Source organism: Bactrocera latifrons, unplaced genomic scaffold (assembly GCF_001853355.1).
Source record: "Bactrocera latifrons isolate USDA-ARS-PBARC rearing strain unplaced genomic scaffold, ASM185335v1 scaffold_206, whole genome shotgun sequence".
NCBI lineage: Eukaryota > Metazoa > Arthropoda > Insecta > Diptera > Tephritidae > Bactrocera > Bactrocera latifrons.
This window is the reverse complement of record NW_017535586.1, coordinates 128340-148074: the sequence shown is the minus strand read 5'-3', so window position 1 is coordinate 148074 and position 19735 is coordinate 128340. Positions and strand designations below refer to the sequence as shown.

At 31.7% G+C, this 19735-nt stretch overlaps 2 protein-coding genes and 1 long non-coding RNA gene across 5 annotated transcripts; 2 read left to right on the top strand and 1 right to left on the bottom strand.

Annotated features, from left to right (window-relative positions):
• Positions 1 to 1302: 1302 nt before the first annotated feature.
• Positions 1303 to 2549, top strand: LOC108968205. Its single transcript, XM_018932082.1, has 2 exons — positions 1303 to 1498; positions 2216 to 2549. Exons 1-2 carry the CDS (start codon positions 1394 to 1396, stop codon positions 2387 to 2389), a joined length of 279 nt encoding a protein of 92 aa, XP_018787627.1. The 5' UTR covers positions 1303 to 1393; the 3' UTR covers positions 2390 to 2549.
• A 2898-nt stretch (positions 2550 to 5447) lies between these two features.
• Positions 5448 to 19606, top strand: LOC108968203 (probable basic-leucine zipper transcription factor N). 3 transcript variants are annotated; one of them, XM_018932072.1, is made up of 4 exons: positions 5448 to 5653; positions 7774 to 10382; positions 19375 to 19433; positions 19531 to 19569. In XM_018932072.1, exons 2-3 carry the CDS (start codon positions 7892 to 7894, stop codon positions 19401 to 19403), a joined length of 2520 nt encoding a protein of 839 aa, XP_018787617.1. In that variant the 5' UTR covers positions 5448 to 5653; positions 7774 to 7891; the 3' UTR covers positions 19404 to 19433; positions 19531 to 19569. The 3 variants fall into 3 exon arrangements, with proteins under 3 accessions (XP_018787617.1, XP_018787619.1, XP_018787616.1); XM_018932074.1 differs by lacking the exon at positions 19375 to 19433 and having other exon boundaries at positions 19531 to 19606; XM_018932071.1 differs by lacking the exon at positions 19531 to 19569 and having other exon boundaries at positions 19375 to 19458.
• On the bottom strand, positions 10376 to 11258 carry LOC108968206. The gene is made up of 2 exons (XR_001993317.1): positions 10697 to 11258; positions 10376 to 10629 (listed from the first exon to the last, which is right to left on the bottom strand). It is a non-coding gene; the product is annotated as an uncharacterized LOC108968206 (long non-coding RNA).
• Positions 19607 to 19735: the final 129 nt, after the last annotated feature.

Here is a 19735-nt window from a genome sequence, read left to right as displayed (position 1 = left end):
AACTCTACTCGTCACCCTGATCACTTTGGTATATATAACCCTATATCTGACTCTTTTAGTTTTAGGACTTACAAACAACCGTTATGTGAACAAAATTATAATACTCTCTTTAGCAACTTTGTTTCGAGAGTATAAAAAGACCTAACGGGATATTGGTTCACCGCTTACATTTTTCTTTGAAGAATGCTTCGAAAAAAATTCTATATAGAATTCTTCGATACCAGGTAATGCGTAAAAGTAAGCTATGCGGCTAAATTCTACTGCGTTTATATTTACAATAAAGTAAGTACATGAAAAACGTTACAATAGAATATGTAAACCACAAATACAAGTTGATAAAATAAAATTTATAAGTAAATATTTGCATTATCTCGTCAAATCGTCAAGCATTTGAAAAAAATTTGCAGAAAGTTGGTTGTGTTTAGGTGAGCTGCTATTTTAATTAAAAATTTTTGATTGATTTTGTGTTTAAATTTTGAATAAGGAAATAAAAGAATATTCTCGAAAAGGCATATGAGAAGACTAATTAAAAATGAAGCAATAACGTTACTATTTGGTAAGTTTTTCGTGTTTTTATCATTGATAGAAATTTATAATTACATACAGCTTAAATTTTTTTTGTAGAATGTGTAAAAGTAGAATGCTCGCCAAATTCAAAAAAGCATCAGACTCACCAAAGGCCGTTTCTTTCTTAAAAGAGAACTATTCCTTTTTATACATAAATACTTATTTTCATCATGCACTTTCATAAATAAAGAAAAATTAATATGCAAATTTTTCTTTTTTCGAAGACTTCCTCGTTAACTTTGACATCGAAGAATTCTTCGTCCCTATAGTAAGCGAAAGAGGTGATCTGTTACTTTACGTAGGACATCGGCGTGTTAATTTTCATCGGTCGGATTAAGCGATACAATATGTATACAATACTATTTACCTTGCTTGCTTACCAATATCTACCATATCCCGCTGTTGAGTATTTGACAGCTTTCGAGAGAGAAATTTTTATGTGAAAGAAACTAATAAAAACATAACTTTCGAGAGACAAACTTTTATGTAAAAGAAACTAATAACTAATAAAAACATAGCTTTTATTTCCTGAGCATTTTATAAATTTGTGAAAATTATTTACAGGGACATGTCGTTGATAATTAGTTGTACGCATTCGTATATATTATTATGTACATACTATATATATAAATCTCTTAATTAATATTCACTTTTGATTATTATGAAAATATTTTGAAAAATGTAGTTTAGATTTTAAAGTCATTTAGGTTATTGTTTTTCAAAATTATATTACTTTCAAAATTTAAAAAGTGTAAAATATTGTTTTGTCTTGTTAGATAAATGTTTCAAATAAAATAATATACATTTACCATACATCATCGGAAAAATGAAAGCAGAATGGTCGAAGGCGTTTATAGTGCGTCCACGCGATAATTTGCAGTCACATGTTTACATAAAACAGAAGAAATTTGTACCATCTTACGAGAATGATGTAGGTTCAAAAATTTGATTTATACGACGCAGCCGAGATGAAATTTAAATTTTGTAATTTAATTGAGCTTTTTAAATAGTGAAATTGTTGTAAAAATTTGACACTATGTGTATAAACCAAAACTTTCCTGCTGTATCCTCTCTATAGTTTTATTAATGTTTATTAACATCCTTAGATAGGGAATCTAATTTATTTACGACTGTTGATTTATGTTCCAACAGAAATAATAATTGAAATGTTGGTTTGCTGAGTGATTATATTAATATGTAAATTATACATACATACATAATATAGTATAAAAAGTAAAAGATATATGAAAATTATCTCTAGAAGCTTCAGGAACTGAATAAACCCATTCCTTGATATGTGATTATTGGATCAGGTAAATTTTTTTTCTTCAGGCTTCAAAAAATACCACATACTTAATTGCTTATTATAACAACTATTAATTATACAGAACTATATTTTATGCATTCTCTTTTAATTGGAATTTATCGAATAATTAATTTATATCAAAATGATTAATCAGAATTCTGTTCGAAATTATATCACTGGACTTCTTCTAATTTCACCATGGTACAAATGAATATACATATTTATATGTACATATGTATATATTATTTACTTTTTATTATCCAATAACACTTCATGTATATATTATTTATTATATATATTCACTATTATTTTTTATTATTCAATAATACTTCGATTTAACAGCCTTGTCCTATTCCGATGAACTGGCTCATGGGCTGGGAGTACGCACGTATTTGGTTGCGTGAGCGGGATGATTACATTAGTGCACGCCTGCGCAAATCCAAAGCAAAAAGAATTAAAAACGATTATACCGCTTGGCTTCTTAAACGACAAGTCAAACCTAAAAAAATCAGCTAGCATATGATTTATATTAGAAACACGAATCTTAGGGTAGGCAATTTATTTTGAATTATTTTCAGATTTCTAAATTGTTTGTTAATTTGTTTGATTTGTAACACATAGTATATTAGTTATATAGACATGATAGCATGCTGTTGTATACTAGTATCTATGTATCAATTACGATAAATATATATATGTATGTATATGTAAATATATATAATAAATATTAATTCAACGCTTGTTTGTTTTGTACCAAAATTGTTTTTATATTTCCTCATTTCTCGTCAATCCATTGACGCTAAAATAAATTAAATTCTTGGTGGAATTATTCGTTGGAGTCTAGTATGTATAAAGAAGCTTTTAACTTTTATCTACATACATGCATACAGGGATTGTCCAGTTCTTTTCGGAACTTCAGAGTTTAACATGTTTATATGTGATTTTTAGTTTTTTCTACTTAGAACGAATATAATTTATGCATGGTCCTATTACCTATTACTATGTTCATATTTATTATATTCTCTGCAAGTGAAGCATGTCTATTGTATGCATGTATTTTCTTCGATTTTCCCAGTGCCGGTTTTAACACTACCAGCGCCCTGGGCGAGATTTCTACAGCGCCCCTAACTACAATTCAAATCCATTCGAAAAAAGGGAAAACATTTAATGAAATAACCGTTTATTAAAATAAATAATTCTTTATTATAAAAAATAACTATTTATTACAAGAACACTAATAAAATTTTACTTTTCTGGCCATTCTATCAGCGAACTCTTTTATAAGGTTGTCAAAGTCAATGTTTTGAGCAATTTCGTTTTCAATTGACAAAGTTGCTAAGTTTGTCAATCTAGATTGAGAAATTGTTGAACGAAAATATGTTTTTATCAGCTTCAGCTTTGAAAAGCTCCGCTCCCCACTAGCGACCGTTACAGGTATAGCTAATAATATTCGCAATGCTATCCATACATTTGGATACAGTTCTTGTAAGTTGCAATCTTTGATGAAATTTAAAATAAAAATGGGAGTAACCACGTTTTTATCAGACAAAAAGGATATCAGAATTACAAGTTCCTCGCACAACATAAAACCATCTATGTCTGATTTAGAGTCTACAGTTAATTTTAATTGGAGATCATTACAGAGCTTGACAAGGTCGGGTTTTTCTGGAATCTGTTTAATATTGTACAGAAAAGACTAAGATTCCGAGTACTCATTTAACTGCTCGAACCGACTGAAATTAATGTAGTGTCCAAAAGATAGTTGAAAAAATCAACCTCAATTTTTTTTTCTGAAGAATTTATAGGGTCATCGCATGCAATTTCACTAGCTTGACGCTTAACACGTAGAATTCTTTTTGTAGCTCGAAATACAGGTTCAATTTCTAGTTCTTCGGCCAACTCCTTCCCTGTTAAAATAGCGCTTTTAAAGCCTGTATTTCAGTAGTCTTCCAAGAAATTGCAGCATTTTTTCAACATTTCTGTCATACCTTCTTTCATACTCGATAGTATAAACGGATAGTGACGAACATAGCATCGCAATGGAACATGGACCGTCTGGTTACTACTTCGCGTCTGTTTGTTTTAAAATAATTGTTTTGTATATGACCGGATTTTATTGATGCGAATGAGCTGAGTTTGTTACGCTTCGCTAAAATAACGCTAGCTCTTTTTAACCAAAAAGTTAAAAGGAGATAGACAATGTGTTTTTCTACGATTAGGGTTCCCCGTAAAATGAACTCCGATTGAACAGATTGAATAGTGCGTTCCATTCAAGTGTTGCTAACATAAAAAATCCGCTTAATTTAGGGAATTTACGACTAAGCAGACCTCGAACTATGAGCATGAGCTGGGGACGCATGCGGCGCCCCTTTTGACCGGCGCCCTGGGTGGTCGTCCAACCGCGCCGTACCCTAACACCGCTACTGGATTTTCCCATAATTTTCCAGTTTTCTGTCAATTAGACGTTTGTTTTAAATTCTTTCAAATTATAGTTAATTAATTTAAATATATTTTGGAGATTCCTTTAATTTATACAAATTTCTGCTTCGCCAAAAATTCCTATCATCTTACACAGTACTTCCTATCATCTTAACGAGACCGAAATATTCGGTAAGGTTATACACCCGGCTTCAGCGATTGGAACAATCTGAATGACCACGTACTTATGCATTCATACATACATATGTATATGAACATACAAAAAATAGTAATTACATACTTTTTATGTACTTAGCAAAAGTCCTTAAATTTTGTATTTCGTTTTGCAACAACCGAGCTTTTGGATATCAGTACAAATGTGTTGTATTTAAAGTTTCGTACACAAGAGCTTTTGCATTTGTTTCGCGTGCAAACATGTATTCCACAAGAGAGAACATAGCTTTGTAAAGTAATATCAGAGAATTTGCATTCTCTGAAGCGACCGTCTTATAATTTTCGAAAGCTTTTTCTTGAACAAAGAAGTTGCGAAGTATAAAAAAGTGCACCACCAAGAGTAAATCGGGTACAAACGAAGCAGCATATTGTTGATGCCACTTGTCAGAGTAAGGCAAACAGCCTTAAATGCACACAAATATATTTTAATAAATATTGGTGCATACAAACATATACAAATGTATTTTTAGTGAATTTATGTGCATATGTATACTTGCATATTAAAATGTAGTATATTCATTTGCAAAATATACATACATATATACGTACGTATATTTGATTTTGTTTTAATTCGCAAATGACAAAGAGTTGAATTAAATATATTTTTTCTCTGACGAAAACTTTACTTGAGGCTTTTGGATGATGGTGGTGTATTTTGGCAAAACTCGGATCCGCCAACGCAGCAAAAGCAAAGCCCTGATAGTGCCGCGTTATTGGTATTCATTTTTCACATTCCACATGGGAAGACAGTGCCTAATGCACTTTTCCATTTTCTCGCTGTTGTTAATCAAACGTATTCCGTGTCCGTTGTCGCAAGTGAATTTGATATTTTGAGTCTCCACTTATCACAATGGTGGAATTTGTGTTTTAACTGGTTTGGTGTAACAGTTGCATTGCACAAGTAACAAAATATGTATGTATATAATATAGTGCTTCACGTATTAAGTTAATTGTACAGATGTTGGGCGTAGCAAAAGCTAGAAGATTGAGATAAAGGCTGTAATATTTATACAAAACAGTCTTAAAATTACTGGAAAGCTCCGTAAATGCAAAAGAAAGTGAATGTGATTGTAGGCAAGAATGCATAAATTATACGGTAAACTCAGTTTAGGAAGATAAAAATATAAAGTGAGTATATTAACATATAAATAAAATTGTGTTTAAAAGCGTGTGTGTATATAAATGGCCTCAATAGAAGTTTTTCGTCAGGTTGCCATTCATTTTTTCTAGCTTTGCCACGTCATTTTGAATTCGAACAGCAGTCATCATACATTATGTGTATGTATACATACATATACATATGTTAATGTACAATGTGTGTGTGCATGAATATAATTAATAAGGAAACATTTTTACTTGATTGAAATTTGAGCGAAATCTAACACATTGACAAAAATATGAATGGACCAGTATATTTTTGTTTAGCATATTATAAGTATTATTAAGTATAACTTAGATATGCATGTATATATGTATGTACATATAGTACATCCAATAAAAGCATGTACAAACCATCGGCCAATGATCATATTTATATTTAGTATCATACCTGGACATATGACGGTAAATAAATAACTACAAATTATCGTTGCAGTAGCAAAAAATATTAAAAGGGATACAAATATCTCACATTATGGTTACGTGTATATACAATACATAGTCACTATTTAGTTTATTATTGAATTTTCTCTTTCTAGTTTTTCTTTGAATGTAATTTTAATTAGTTCGTTTCGCTCTCCTCCTAACCTTATCAGTAGTTTATCTGTAATATGTAAACACAATTCATACATATATACAGTAAAGGACAAAAGTGTTCATGAGAAAACCAATATTAATTTTATTAGACAGTATACATATGAAAAATTATAAATACATTCAAATGGATTTAAAATTTGCTTTCGGAACCAATAACTACAAAGTTATAAAATATCTCTAGGTCTAGGCTACGGATTAAACATATGTATACTCATACAAATATACATACATTTTTAACACCTTGAATTTGGCAACGATGTTAATTATGGACGATTTAATTTTATAAACATTTTTGACACGTGAGAGGTGAAGGCCATCGTTTTGGTATCATTTTATTGCCAACATACATATGTATCTTATAATTAGTTTTTCTAACCATTCAAATGACTTCGTTATACACTGGGTCTAAACACATTGTATTTGTAAGTAAGTGATGACTATTATGGTGCAATTTTTTATAGCACAAGATTTAATTGGTAAAATATCCACCCAACTTGTTGGGTAAATGATGTTTCCGTTGTGGTCAGAATGAACCAGCCAGATACGTAAAAGTTTTTTTGTTTCATTAACTGACTTCCTTATTCAAATGCCTAATTAGGAAATTCACCATACAGTAGCACTTACAGGTCCTCATTAGGATCCAATTACTACATATCATTATCTGTTTTCAGTTATTTGTTTATTCTGAGATAGAAATAGATGGTTAAAAAAAAAACAAGTATAATACTACCCCCTCATGAAGTATTTAAAACCTAAAACTTAACTTAAAGTAACTTCGTGCAGTGCTATAAATGGTGAACAGGGTGAAAGCTCTAACTTTGTTATATCTATGTAAATACTTGTATATACAAACACACATAAACTATGCGAACATATAGCGAGAAACATTCAGTTAATATTCAGGAATCCAACCACGAAGCAAACGGGTGTATATAAAGCATCTCTCCGTAATAGTGTTCGGGCGTACGTGTGTGAATAAATACAATCAACATATTCAAACATATGTTCACAGTAAAATAATTTTTTTACATAAATTGTGCTAAAATTTGATGCAGTTTTACTATTATTTATAAATATGAATTGTTTTTTAATAACGTGCATATGAATATCTTTACTTTCTATGTGCCAAATAAATATTGGTAAGTGCGCCTTAATTTTCCATTTCAAATTACTCCTGTTATTTATAATATATACGCCTATTTTATTCTACAAAAAATTTATTTGAGGTGTATAAAACAATAAGTGCGTGGTCATTGTCGAAATTAAAGTGCACATATATGTAGATATTTACGTTACATTTGAAAGAGGATCTGTAGAAATTAATGTATGTATGTACTTGTGATGCAAATGGAGCATCATGTATTCATGCAGAGTTACATATGAATATACTAATTAAAGATTCATTTAAGGATTTGTTATATAGATAGATATATGTATATACATACATATATACATACGTATACACGAATGTTCTCTTCCATTACTTATTTCAGATGCTTTGGAATGTTAAAACATTATACAAGCACCAGCTTTGCATGGTTTCATATTATAATGTAGAAAATTAGTGCCAGTCGCAGAAGCGGCTACTTAATTTGCGATTTAAACATATGTATGACGGCTACTGTAATGACCACCCAAATATCTGCTATCGCCGCGTCATCTCACGCTATTGATTCGTCGCAGGCAGCAATCACAGACCACCGGTTATTAAATAATACGTCAAACTCTAACGTAATTCTACGCCCTTCAAAGCGTACAAAAGCAGTTTCAGCTATTCCGATATCAACAATTCGGGCCCAGTCGCTTAGATCCAATTTGCCTTTTGTAAAAATATTGCATACACCATCTGTTACTTTAGCTAGATCACTTAGCTGTGTTGAAGATAAATGCTCAAATAGAATTGTTGCAGCCGTCGGATTGACAACGATGCAATGCGTTGATAATAGCACTCAGACCGATACTATGCGTAATACAGCGCCATTAAATAATGATCAGAAGGATTTTTTGTCTTCAAAAACACAAAATCAGAGCTTAATGTTTAATGAGATCAGCGAGAAAAGCGGAGGAATTATATCAATTACACAGGATAGAAAAAGTGGGAACGACAACGAAAAGAATATGTTGGAAAATAAAAATTATTTCTTATTCAGGGAAATGGACTTTATAGACATGAAGAGTGAATGTAGTAGAAGTAGTAATGACACTTTATCTGAAACAAAAAGTCTCATTGAATGCGACAATTCTTTTAAGAAATCGGTTAGAATTTTGGAAGTTGAGAAATCTGCTATAAATTCTGATAATATTTTTGGATGCAAAACTCATACTAATACTGAAAATTTTTTGGAAACAGTTGAATGTACTTATAATGATACACCACAATTTAATTGTGATTGTGACCAAACTTTAGCAAATTGCACCTATCAAGAGCGCATTATTGACTATGACAATTTCCGGATAATAGAACACGTTATAGATTGTGCAAATGAAAATTTTTGTAAACATGGTGAGAAAATGAAATGTGATAGCCCTTGGAAAGATACGGAAGAGGACAGCATAGATCAAACTAAAGAAATGAACTTATCATGTCGAGAGTTAGTTGCATTTATCGGTGAAAGTTATCAAATTATTAATAATGAACACCATACAATAATGCAAAACGAAGAGCAACCAGATAAAAATTTACCTGTTGCGTCGTCATTGAATTTAGATGCTCACCAATCTAGTAACGATAATCACGATAATATATATAGTTCCGGTGGAGTAAGTAATGACCCTGTACTATTGGATTCTCAATATGCAAATACGAACTTAAATGAAAATTTGGATAACAATAATAACAAAGGAGAAGCACAAGTGTTTAATGGATCAAAGATACAATCCTCCAAAAATAACATGCAAATATTAAGTACGATTGAAACAAATAATTCAGTTTCAATTGAGTCTCATGTCCAATCTGAGTCATCAAAACGTAAAGAGCAATCGATGTCAACAATCCAAAATGCCACACCATCTATGGCATTAGCTCTGAAGGCTCTTAAATCCAAACTGACGCCTTTGGCCCCATCTTTTCATCCAGCACGAAAAATATTACAACCAACTTCATCCGCAACTACTGCCTCATCATCCATGTATGCCTACGAGCAGACAGCGATCTATTACCAACAAGAGCCACAACTGCCTAAACCGCAGCTACCGCGTCTACAACAATTAGCAACTACAACTGCTGTGCACAAAACGAACATACATCAATATCCAGGATTGCAAGAAGAACAACAACAGCAGCTGCAAGTCTTACCAGTAGTTCAACCAAGCTATTCCAAAAATTATTTTCAACACCAACACTATTGCTCATCATTAATACAAAATTTACAACAGGTACACAATTTTGTAATATCCTCTAACGAACATCCTCAACAATGCGATGAATTGAGAAATTGTTCGCAAACTCATCTGAATAGTGCTAATAGTTCAGTTGCTGTTGCAATCCAAACAAGCGCCTTGCCCGTGACTGTCGCCAATCCAACTCAGCAAGCTCAACTGTTCCCGATTCAGTTGATTTCACTGGGCACTCCAACACTAGCAGCCGACTCGAATAGTATTTTTGGACAGCGGCAGGAACCATGCACCACTTCTACTGTGGTATCCTCGGTTGGCAATGGAGCAGCTCCTTGGCCACTTTTAGAGGCAGCACCTGTTTTTATAAACTCCCATGGAGAACTCCACACTCTCTGTCCGACACATGGTCACGCGGCCTTAAATCCACCATCAGAGGAGGCCGGGCCCAACCCACAATGTGTATCATTTAATCAAGCAACCCTCAGCTCTACACGAAGTAGCATTTCGCAGTCTTTACATTCCAAGCAGTATCAGAATCCGCTACAAAATCAAACTGTTCCAGTGGCGAAAGTTAATACGACCAATCATCAGCTAGTACAAAACTCAAAAGTAAAGAATCAAAATCAGAATCAAACTCAAAATCATCAACTACGTCACCAACAACAGCCTCAACAAGCCCAGGCGCATTATCAACAGCAACAGCAGCAGCAAAAATTCGATTCGGGCATTATACTAAACATTTCTGGCAAAGGCAAACTCTATCGAGGTAAGCGAACGCTTTATTACTACTTTGTATATTTTTGTGTACATTTTCAACCATTTACCAACAACATTTCTTATTCACCTAATATATTTTGTGCAAATAGTTTTATGCTGAACACTGTCGTTTGCGAAAGTATATTGTCCATGTTGACTCCTCGTCGAGTTTACATAAAGTCAGTGCAGAAATTATTCCTCTCTTTCTTTACTTTTTATATTCTAAACACTTTGCATAGAAGCAAACGTCGGAGACCCTGTAAAGAATACATACATATAGTATCTACATAAATACGTGAATCAGTCACTGAGTTTTTGAGATACCGATCAGCAATTTCGCACACGTCCGAAGTATGAAGGATCATCTGTGGTTTGAAAGTTATTAGTTATTTCGACTAAGAATTTTCAAAATTAAATTCAGTTCAGATCTTTCTCTAGCTCCAATGTACCCCGTATAGTGGTTTCCAAACTTCAATCGAACTTTGAACTTTTCGTATTGGTTAAATGTGCGTTATTTTACTGATGTCAAATGCACATGTGTTATTAAACATAATGTGTTTTTGCGCTGAATATGAATGAGTTTGGTCTAGATCTTCTTCTAAGCATCATATCCCTATTACGCCTTCCAATCCCTTGCCTTCCAATTGTTGTTTGGCTTGCCCTCATATACACAATATTTTAAATTTAGCCCCTTTCGTTGAGTTTATAGCACATACATACATTGTAATTTAAGTTAAAAGGGTTGATTTTAATCCCGTAGGCGAACAAAACGATAAAACAATACCGTAATATCTATGAGTAAACTCTATTAGAGATTTAAAAGAGTTTCTTAAGAAATTTTTTAAATTATGTATAATATAGTATATAAATACGTATAAAAAGTGTTTACGGCTACTCGTAGAAATTCACTTTCAGGAATGAATTCCTTTTCTATTCTTTCGCTACACAGTGGCAGTAGCACACAAAATATAGTTGCAGCAATGAAATTTATGTAAAATGTTACCAACAGAAATATAAAACTGTACAAAAGCTCCGTGAGTGTGCATAAACTTTACGGTGCTTACAGAATGTACTAAATATTTTATCGCCTAAATTATTTTGATATATCTATGTATGTGAACACAGTACCTAACTATAAAAAATATTTGTACAGTGAACGCAAGACAATTTGTCTTCTGTGACTATTTAACGCATTGTTCTTAAAAAAACTGTCATAAAACAATACAAAAAATAATAAGAATTAAAAAAACGGGAACTATAAATTGTACATAATTTTTTTATGACATCTTTTCTGTTTATCAGATATAATTTTAACGAAATACGATCATTGGAACGTAATTATATTCGGTTAAAGCAATTGCTTTTGTATGAAAATAATAATGAAAACGTTATGTTCATGAAATTGCTCAGTTATGGGGGATGTTTGGCTATGAGGACTGTCCGTAATGGGAAATTTCACTGTATACTCTATATTGAATTAAACATTTTGTTGAGCAAATTTTCGTCTAAACTCCAGATAAAATTGTGGAACTATTGCCCGGTTGCAATTCTAGGCCTCATTTGCAGACTCTTTGTTGTACATATTTTCACAATCAATTATCGATACAGGTTATCCAAAATGTACTTAAAATGAAATAAGTAATTTTTCAATTTTGAGCACAATGCTATTTAAAATATTATAATTAATAATTATAGGATAAATAATAATAATGAATAATTATAGTATAAATAATAATAATGAATAATTGGGATCTACATCTTAATCATACCTAAAATACCCATAAATTAAATAATGCTGCCATTAGTAAATTATAGTGATAACACTTATCAGCTAATATAATTGTTACCGAAAATAATCGAAAACATGTTAACTTCTTTGTCTACAATCTAAAATCGCTAATATAGACTTCTTCAGTGTGTTAAAACTCGACCAAATAGTTTCATACCAGCAATTACAACTATTTTTTTTACAAGATTTGGAAGACGAGATCACAAAAAACGGCTCAATTTGAAGGCGAAGAAAAGACAAAGCGAGCAAAATGGTTCCGAGAGTAGTAAGATCTCTGTAATCGGTGTGTGATTCTATTGGCAACTATGTTGCATAATAATATCGAATTTTACAAATTAAATCATATAGTATATATTATTTATTAGTTCTAAACAAATTGAAATTATCAAATATGGTAACACTGTTTCGGAGAAAGCAGAAAGAAGCTGCTACTTTGCTACGAAAAGAATTGTAAAAACCCATGATGCTGAGTTTTTATATTCACAGCGCTCTCATAGGTTTGATTTTGAGTCAGTTAACTCGTTCTGGGGCTTTAGGTGGATGAGTATTCACAGTTATGCTCTCAAATCAACCCGCTTATTAAAATATCAAAAATAGATACATGTGTATGAATATAAAAATTTAATTTTTTTATTTAAGATACATTTATGTACATACATATGTGTGTATGTATTTGTATATGAATGTAGGTAAAATAAATCGTGTCATATGTGTGAAATGTTAGTTAGTGTTGTATGTATGTATGTATAATTTAAATATGTACATATATATGTACATGCATATGTCTGCTCTGGAAAATCAATATAAAACATGATTTCAAAATCGAAACTAGTTAAATATTGCTTAACACAAAAAAGCTAAATTACGAATATCATAAATCTAGCGGTTTGGGTAACTACAAACTACATATGTATATTAGTTTCGGAAGCACAATGGAAACGAAGTACTTACTATACGTACATATGTATGTAAACATGCAGAGAGATGCATTTGTAGATACAAGAGGGCATAGCTTGGAAGTGAACAGGAGCTACACAAGAATAATTTCCAGTTGAAACACCGAAAATTCCATTACAGTGCATTCCAATAAAAAATATGCGGTACTGAAGTCTTGTTGTCCGCAACAAAGAAAACAGGTTCGGCTGCCACACTTTTGTCGTTCCAACAATTTACCGAGTTTATTTGGGTTCATGTACAATATGTTCATTTTGTCGAATTCTCTTTTCTAAATGAACGAGTACTCTCGATGCCTTCTGCATATTATCACAAGGCAACTAAGAGTGAAACAAGTGTGCGGAAAGCGTTAGAAGTGATAGCGGAGCCAGAGAATGTAAAGACCTAGAGAAGGTGCAGGTTTGTCTTTAAGTTCTCTGGCGGAGCTATCGACCGGTCTACTGGACTGCCTCAACGCAATGATTTAACTGGATGGTTGGTCTGGTTTGATGGATATCAGTGTGTTCATTCGTTCACTCGTTCGTATGCTGCTGACTTCGTTGAATTGATTGTGGTGTCTCGTGGATGTGGCAGTTGAGTGAATGTTCATTGCTCGCTCGGTAGAAAGACATACCAAAGTGGAGCGCTGAAGTCTGACGTGAATAGTGCGTTGCTAACATCCAAATCGAATAGTATAGTTGAACTTAGTTAGCGGTGTCGTAGTGTAATTTTTTCACCAGGATCATATTATTTAAAAACAATAAAGTGTACTCAATTGTCTTCGCCTAATAGATTTACGTATATATATATATATATATAAATATATATGTATATATGTATGTATGTGTATATTGCCATATGATGTAAAATGTATAATGTTAGGCAATTTACGTTATACATATGTATGTATATATTATTTTTAAATCAAGGGATATGCCCACGCTCCAGTCCATTGCAATAGAAATTTTATTTTATACAATTTCCATTAATATAGTGAGGTGAAAAATAGTAATTAGTTGGAATGAAATAAATTGGTTCTCATAGCTTTCTGTATATTTGCGAATTGGCAGCATAAACTAAACTGAGAACTGCATTAAACGGGCGAATCATCGGGCAAAAGAATTTGCACGAGGAATTCCAGTTTCGGTTAAAGCGAACAAGAAAATAAAAATTGAATTTCAGTGACGCGTGATATTTTTCAGATACCGTCATTGTGTGCTCGTGGAAGTTTCAAATTGTAGAAATTGTGAAGTAACAAAGAAACCCTAAATAGAGAAAAGTGAATGAAAATACTATGGTCCAAGCTAACTATCAAATAATGCAATCTTATATATACATATGTATACTATAATCGTTAAATATCTATGTTAAATAGATATATGTATGTATGACTGAAAATTGTATGTACATAAAAAAATAAAAATAAAATTATTTAAAGAATATAAAAAATGCAAGATGCATATCGCAGTCACAGTTGATCCCAAGAATATATGTACATACATATGTATGTATAAATATTTATATATGCGTATGTATGAATCTGCATACACATGTTTTATTACTTAGCATAGTTACACAAAAGTTCGAAAGTATTTGTCCTTTTCGCTTTCTTAGCTTGGAAATGGGCATTCACTTAGTTCATTTTCTAAATGTTCGACAAATAGATGCAGGGCGCGGTACAAAGTCGTAACAAAAAGTACAATACAACAAATAATTGTGCCCCGCTTTACGTGTGGCTGGAGCGACTGACTCCTCACACAAACTACATAGTTTGTATGAATATACATATTTCATACTCGAGAAACACCGACAGAGCTACAGATTGCAGAATTCACGTATTCAATTGTTGTTTCCGGTGTGAGAATTGTGTAAAGTAGTAGTTGTAAAAAATGTTTAACAAAAGTGGAAATTATAAACAACAACAGAGAGCGGTAAAAAATAACATCGAAAACACTATAAATAAAAAATATAATATATATGCTTACATTAATACATACATATATATTTGTGCATACATATATACATAATAAATATTTAAAACATGATTATTCGAAAAAGTAACCGTCTGATTACATATGTACATACATATGTACGTAGTATAAAGAAAACGTGCCAGTATAAGCTGTGAAAATGCCGATAGTAGCATTAAAATTAGCGTAAATATAAATTTGGGAATATATTTTTAAGTTGTTAAAAAAATTGATTAAAGAAATTAAGTGAGTGTGGATTGACCGAAGAGTGTTTGGACTTAGTGAAAACCGAAGTAAATAACCTCTTTTAAAAATCGCTCTGAAAGTAAAAAGAAACTTTACTTGAAGATATTTGCTAAATGCCAATAAAATTGCGTATAACATTGTTTTAATATACACACAGCCATGGACATAAAAATAGTACACTTGGTCATCAAATAAAAAACAATTACATATTTATTCCTTAAGCTTATCACTTACGGATTTAAATAGGCATGTGTTTTATTTTAAAAATTATTAAATTTTATATTACTAAATCACTAAAACAATAGATATTATATTATCTTTAAAAAACGAAAACATCAATAATCTATGTGGCAGCTGGGACACATAAATAGCACAATTTGAAAAGGATTTACAAAAAGGTACAAAAATTTATAAAACTGATTAAAATATAGCAAAAGTTATCTCATTTCCTTAGTATTTTGTTCTATACCCATCGTTTTTAATCACCCAATCACATCTTCGCTGCATGCTGTCCTCCAGTTTTTCACATCGTTCCTTTGGGATTGAATACTCCTCAATTTGAGACCAGAAATAATCAAAATTGGATTCAAATACAAATTGCTCCCTTTTTATTTTTCAGTATATCCAAATACTGAAACCGGTACATTTTACCATTTATTAGTACAATTGGACAGACGCCATAAAAATGCGCTACAGACCATGATACTTCCACCGCCGTGTTTAATGGTTTTTTGGTATACTTAAGGTTAAGGGCTTGATCTTGTGGACGACGTACGAATATTTTTTTCCATCTGGTTTCATCCTATTTATCTTGGTTTAAAGTGAGTTCCTCAAAATTGTACTGGTTTGTCTCTGTAGGCCTTTGCAAATGCCAGTCCAATTTTGATGTTATGTGGCGTTTTTACAGGAGTGATTATTTTGATCGCTTTTAAGCCTTTCCTTTTTTGCTCATATCGCAAATAAGCTCTCTCTTTTCCGGCATGCAATGCTTTCCCATTTTAATAAAATGTCGACGAACTAATTATTGATTCGCAAAATTAAATTAAAAACGATTAACGAAATTAGGAGAAATATTGGATTCGGATTTGTGCTATTTATATGTCCATGCCTGTATGTACCTATATATATATACATATGTATACATGCATACATATGTATATCGTAAGTTTCTTTTGTTTTGTAACTTTCAGTAATTCTAAATTGCTTGTAAATCTTATAAACATTAACGATATTAAAAAACAAATGGGATACGTATATATCCATGAAAAGTATTTTTCTATCATATATGTTTGTATGTATGTATATCTTCTTCTTCTTTAGTGGCGAGACACCGCTTACGTGGTTATAGCCGAGTTAACAAGCCAGTCGTTTTTTTTCTTTTCGCAAACATGCGCCTATTGGAGACTCCAAACGAAGCCAGGTTCTTCTCCACCTGGTCTTTTCAACGGAATGGAGATTTTTCTCTTCCTCTGCTTCCCTCGGCGGTTACTTCTCAATTGCCTCCTCAGTCCTACTCAGTCGAAGTTACATATACATATGTATGTATTCCTTGCCTAATACTGAATGAAAGATCATATCTATCGATATATGTATGTACCTACAGGTGCCATATATGATTACTACTCTTTGCCCAATACTTAGTGTAATACACAGAATTAATGAATGCAGCGAAATATTCTAATTCTATCAAATAAGCAGATAAACATTTTGTTTTTTTTACCTTAACCTTAACCTAATGTCAATTTTATTGGCTTCTGTATTAAAAATTTCGTCGATTAACAAAATGTTTTCCGAATGCTGACTTTGCTGATTTTGATATAAAAACTGTATCAAAACCATCATTATGCTTTATCGATTATCCTTGCCCCCAAAAAAGAATTTATCTTTTCTTGTTCGTTTCGAGAGGTTCGCGTCTGGAATTTGTTCTAAAAACCTAAAATAAGACTTGGTTTCTAATAATTTTGTTAAGGTTAAGGAGAGGGGTTCGATAGTTTTGAACTTGATGTTATTCATATATCACGATTATTGAAATGGTTTCTGTTGCATTCATTTGAAAATAACTACAGTTTTTCTAATTAACTACCTAACAAGTATTTAAACTTGCATAAGGCATGTCAATACTCACCTTCTTTTTTTTGGGTTTTTCGATATCTACTTGGATTTTAATGAAGTAATAAACATATGTACATACATACATTTTCAATCAAAAATTGATGTTACTGAGGCATAGTTTTCCCAAGAGGTAGCTGAGAGTGAAACATGTACATATGTATATCTACGGACATACAAAAGTATGTTTTTACACAAATACATACATACTTAAAGAAGTAGAAAATATAAGAGATATAACGAAGAATCCTATGTGAGCGTAGTTTTAGTTATTTTTACTTAAACATAAATACTTAGATATACATATATGTATATGTATGTGAGTACATAAGAAATTGCAAACGTATAGCGCATTTGTGTGGTATCCAGATTCGATGAGTATCGAACAAAAAGCAAAAACTTCAGCGGAACACGAATAAACGAACGTGTTGTCGGCAGACTTCTGCATATTTATAAACAAAGTACTCGTATACATACATGTTGAAATATGTACATATGTATGTATATGTATCGCTTTACAGTTCTAACAGCGAAAGCACAAAAGCATAAAATAATGAGCCCCAAATGTATATATACCTAGATAAAGTACTATATATGTAATTCGGACATATGTATGTACATATCACCATACACATGTAAATTTAAAAGACCAGTGTGTAAAAATTCTGGTCAAGGCGGTTTAGCTCTGCCATGCAGTATAAAAACAATGAATATATGTACATGTATGTACTTACATATGTATGTATACATATTTTTATAGAAACAAGCTAAGAGATTACATCTTGCCTTTGGCCTACACTAAAATCAATTTGCAGAAATCCATATAATTTTAACATTTCTTGTATGATGGATCATTCATCCGTAATAAACATGTATTTTTGGGCAGACTTTGTTTACTAAAGTATACATACTTATTTAAGGATCCTAAAAATATTTGGCTGTCCAACCTGCTGTAGCGTCGTAGCGTTTGGCTGAGTCTGCTTCAGCACTTAAATTTTTAAATGCGTTTTTTTTACAAAAAAAATCACCTTCTCCCAACGAGGTTCTCCTGATTCCCCAGTAGACGTCATTTTGTATCAAAATAGCAAAAAAAAATGTCAAAGTAATGCCCTTTTAAGGACTCTACGCTGGCCTAACACTTAACACCTAAATATGATAGCATTATTTATTAAAATAAAATAATTGACACACAATAACAAACTAATCGATTGGTTTCAGTTGTTAAAGTTAACTGAATACAATAGAGATGTAAAGTATCTCAAGTTTAAACGTACATAGATTGAAAAATGAAAACTATATAATAACGGAGAACGCAAACAATTTGAATAATTCACAACTGTAATAAATTTGTAAAAAACACAATTCTGAATTACTCATAATGATGAATTAAATACGAAAAAGTTAAGTAATTCATATATGTATGTGTACATATGTATATACATTGTACATATTTATAAAAATTCGGTATAACCGAATTTATTCTGGGAATTTTGAAAGATCAACACCAAAGACGTAGAATTTCCTTAATTTTCCTAATATACCTACAGATCTTATATACTGATTTACAGGGTATAAAGTCAAACAAATTACCATAACCGGGCTGTATCAACTCGATATTTTCGATATGGGCAAATGCCGAATCACGATGTGTTGGTCAAAAGTAAGATTTGGAGGCCAAGACCACACCAAACGCTTGCGCGTGAGGATTCTGTTACATTGACGAAACAAAAGGTTAATAGGATGGGGATAAATGACGAAATATTTGTGCACCATCCTAAGGGCGTCGACAATAATTATGTCACAGTTTTGGTTTTTTTTTTTTTTTTAATAATAATTTAACACATACTTCTATTAGAATCGCTTTCCTGTTTACAATATTTTATTTGCATTTAAGTAGCTTCAGCTATGTTATTATTTTTTGTAATCATCTTACGATTTTTTTTGTATGGTTTTAGAATTCAGACAGCTACCGGATTACTATTAGTTTCAATAGTTCGGCTTTAACTCATAATGTGTAATAACAACAAAATATTGGAGTAGCATCAATGCAGTGCCCAAACTTAAAATTGAAACCAAATTTTGTATGTATTTATTTTTAACTTACTTTTCAGATATTATAACCTAATTAAAAAGAATTTAAATAAAACTGCCCGAGAAGTCTAGCTGATTAATAACAGTAATATAAAAAATTTAATAATGATAAATAATAATAATATAACAACATAGAGAAAATACTTAACGTAAAAAAGTTGCTGCTATAATGTTGATGTCTTCCACATTGTTAAAATTTTTTTCTTTTGTTCATAAGAGCTTCAA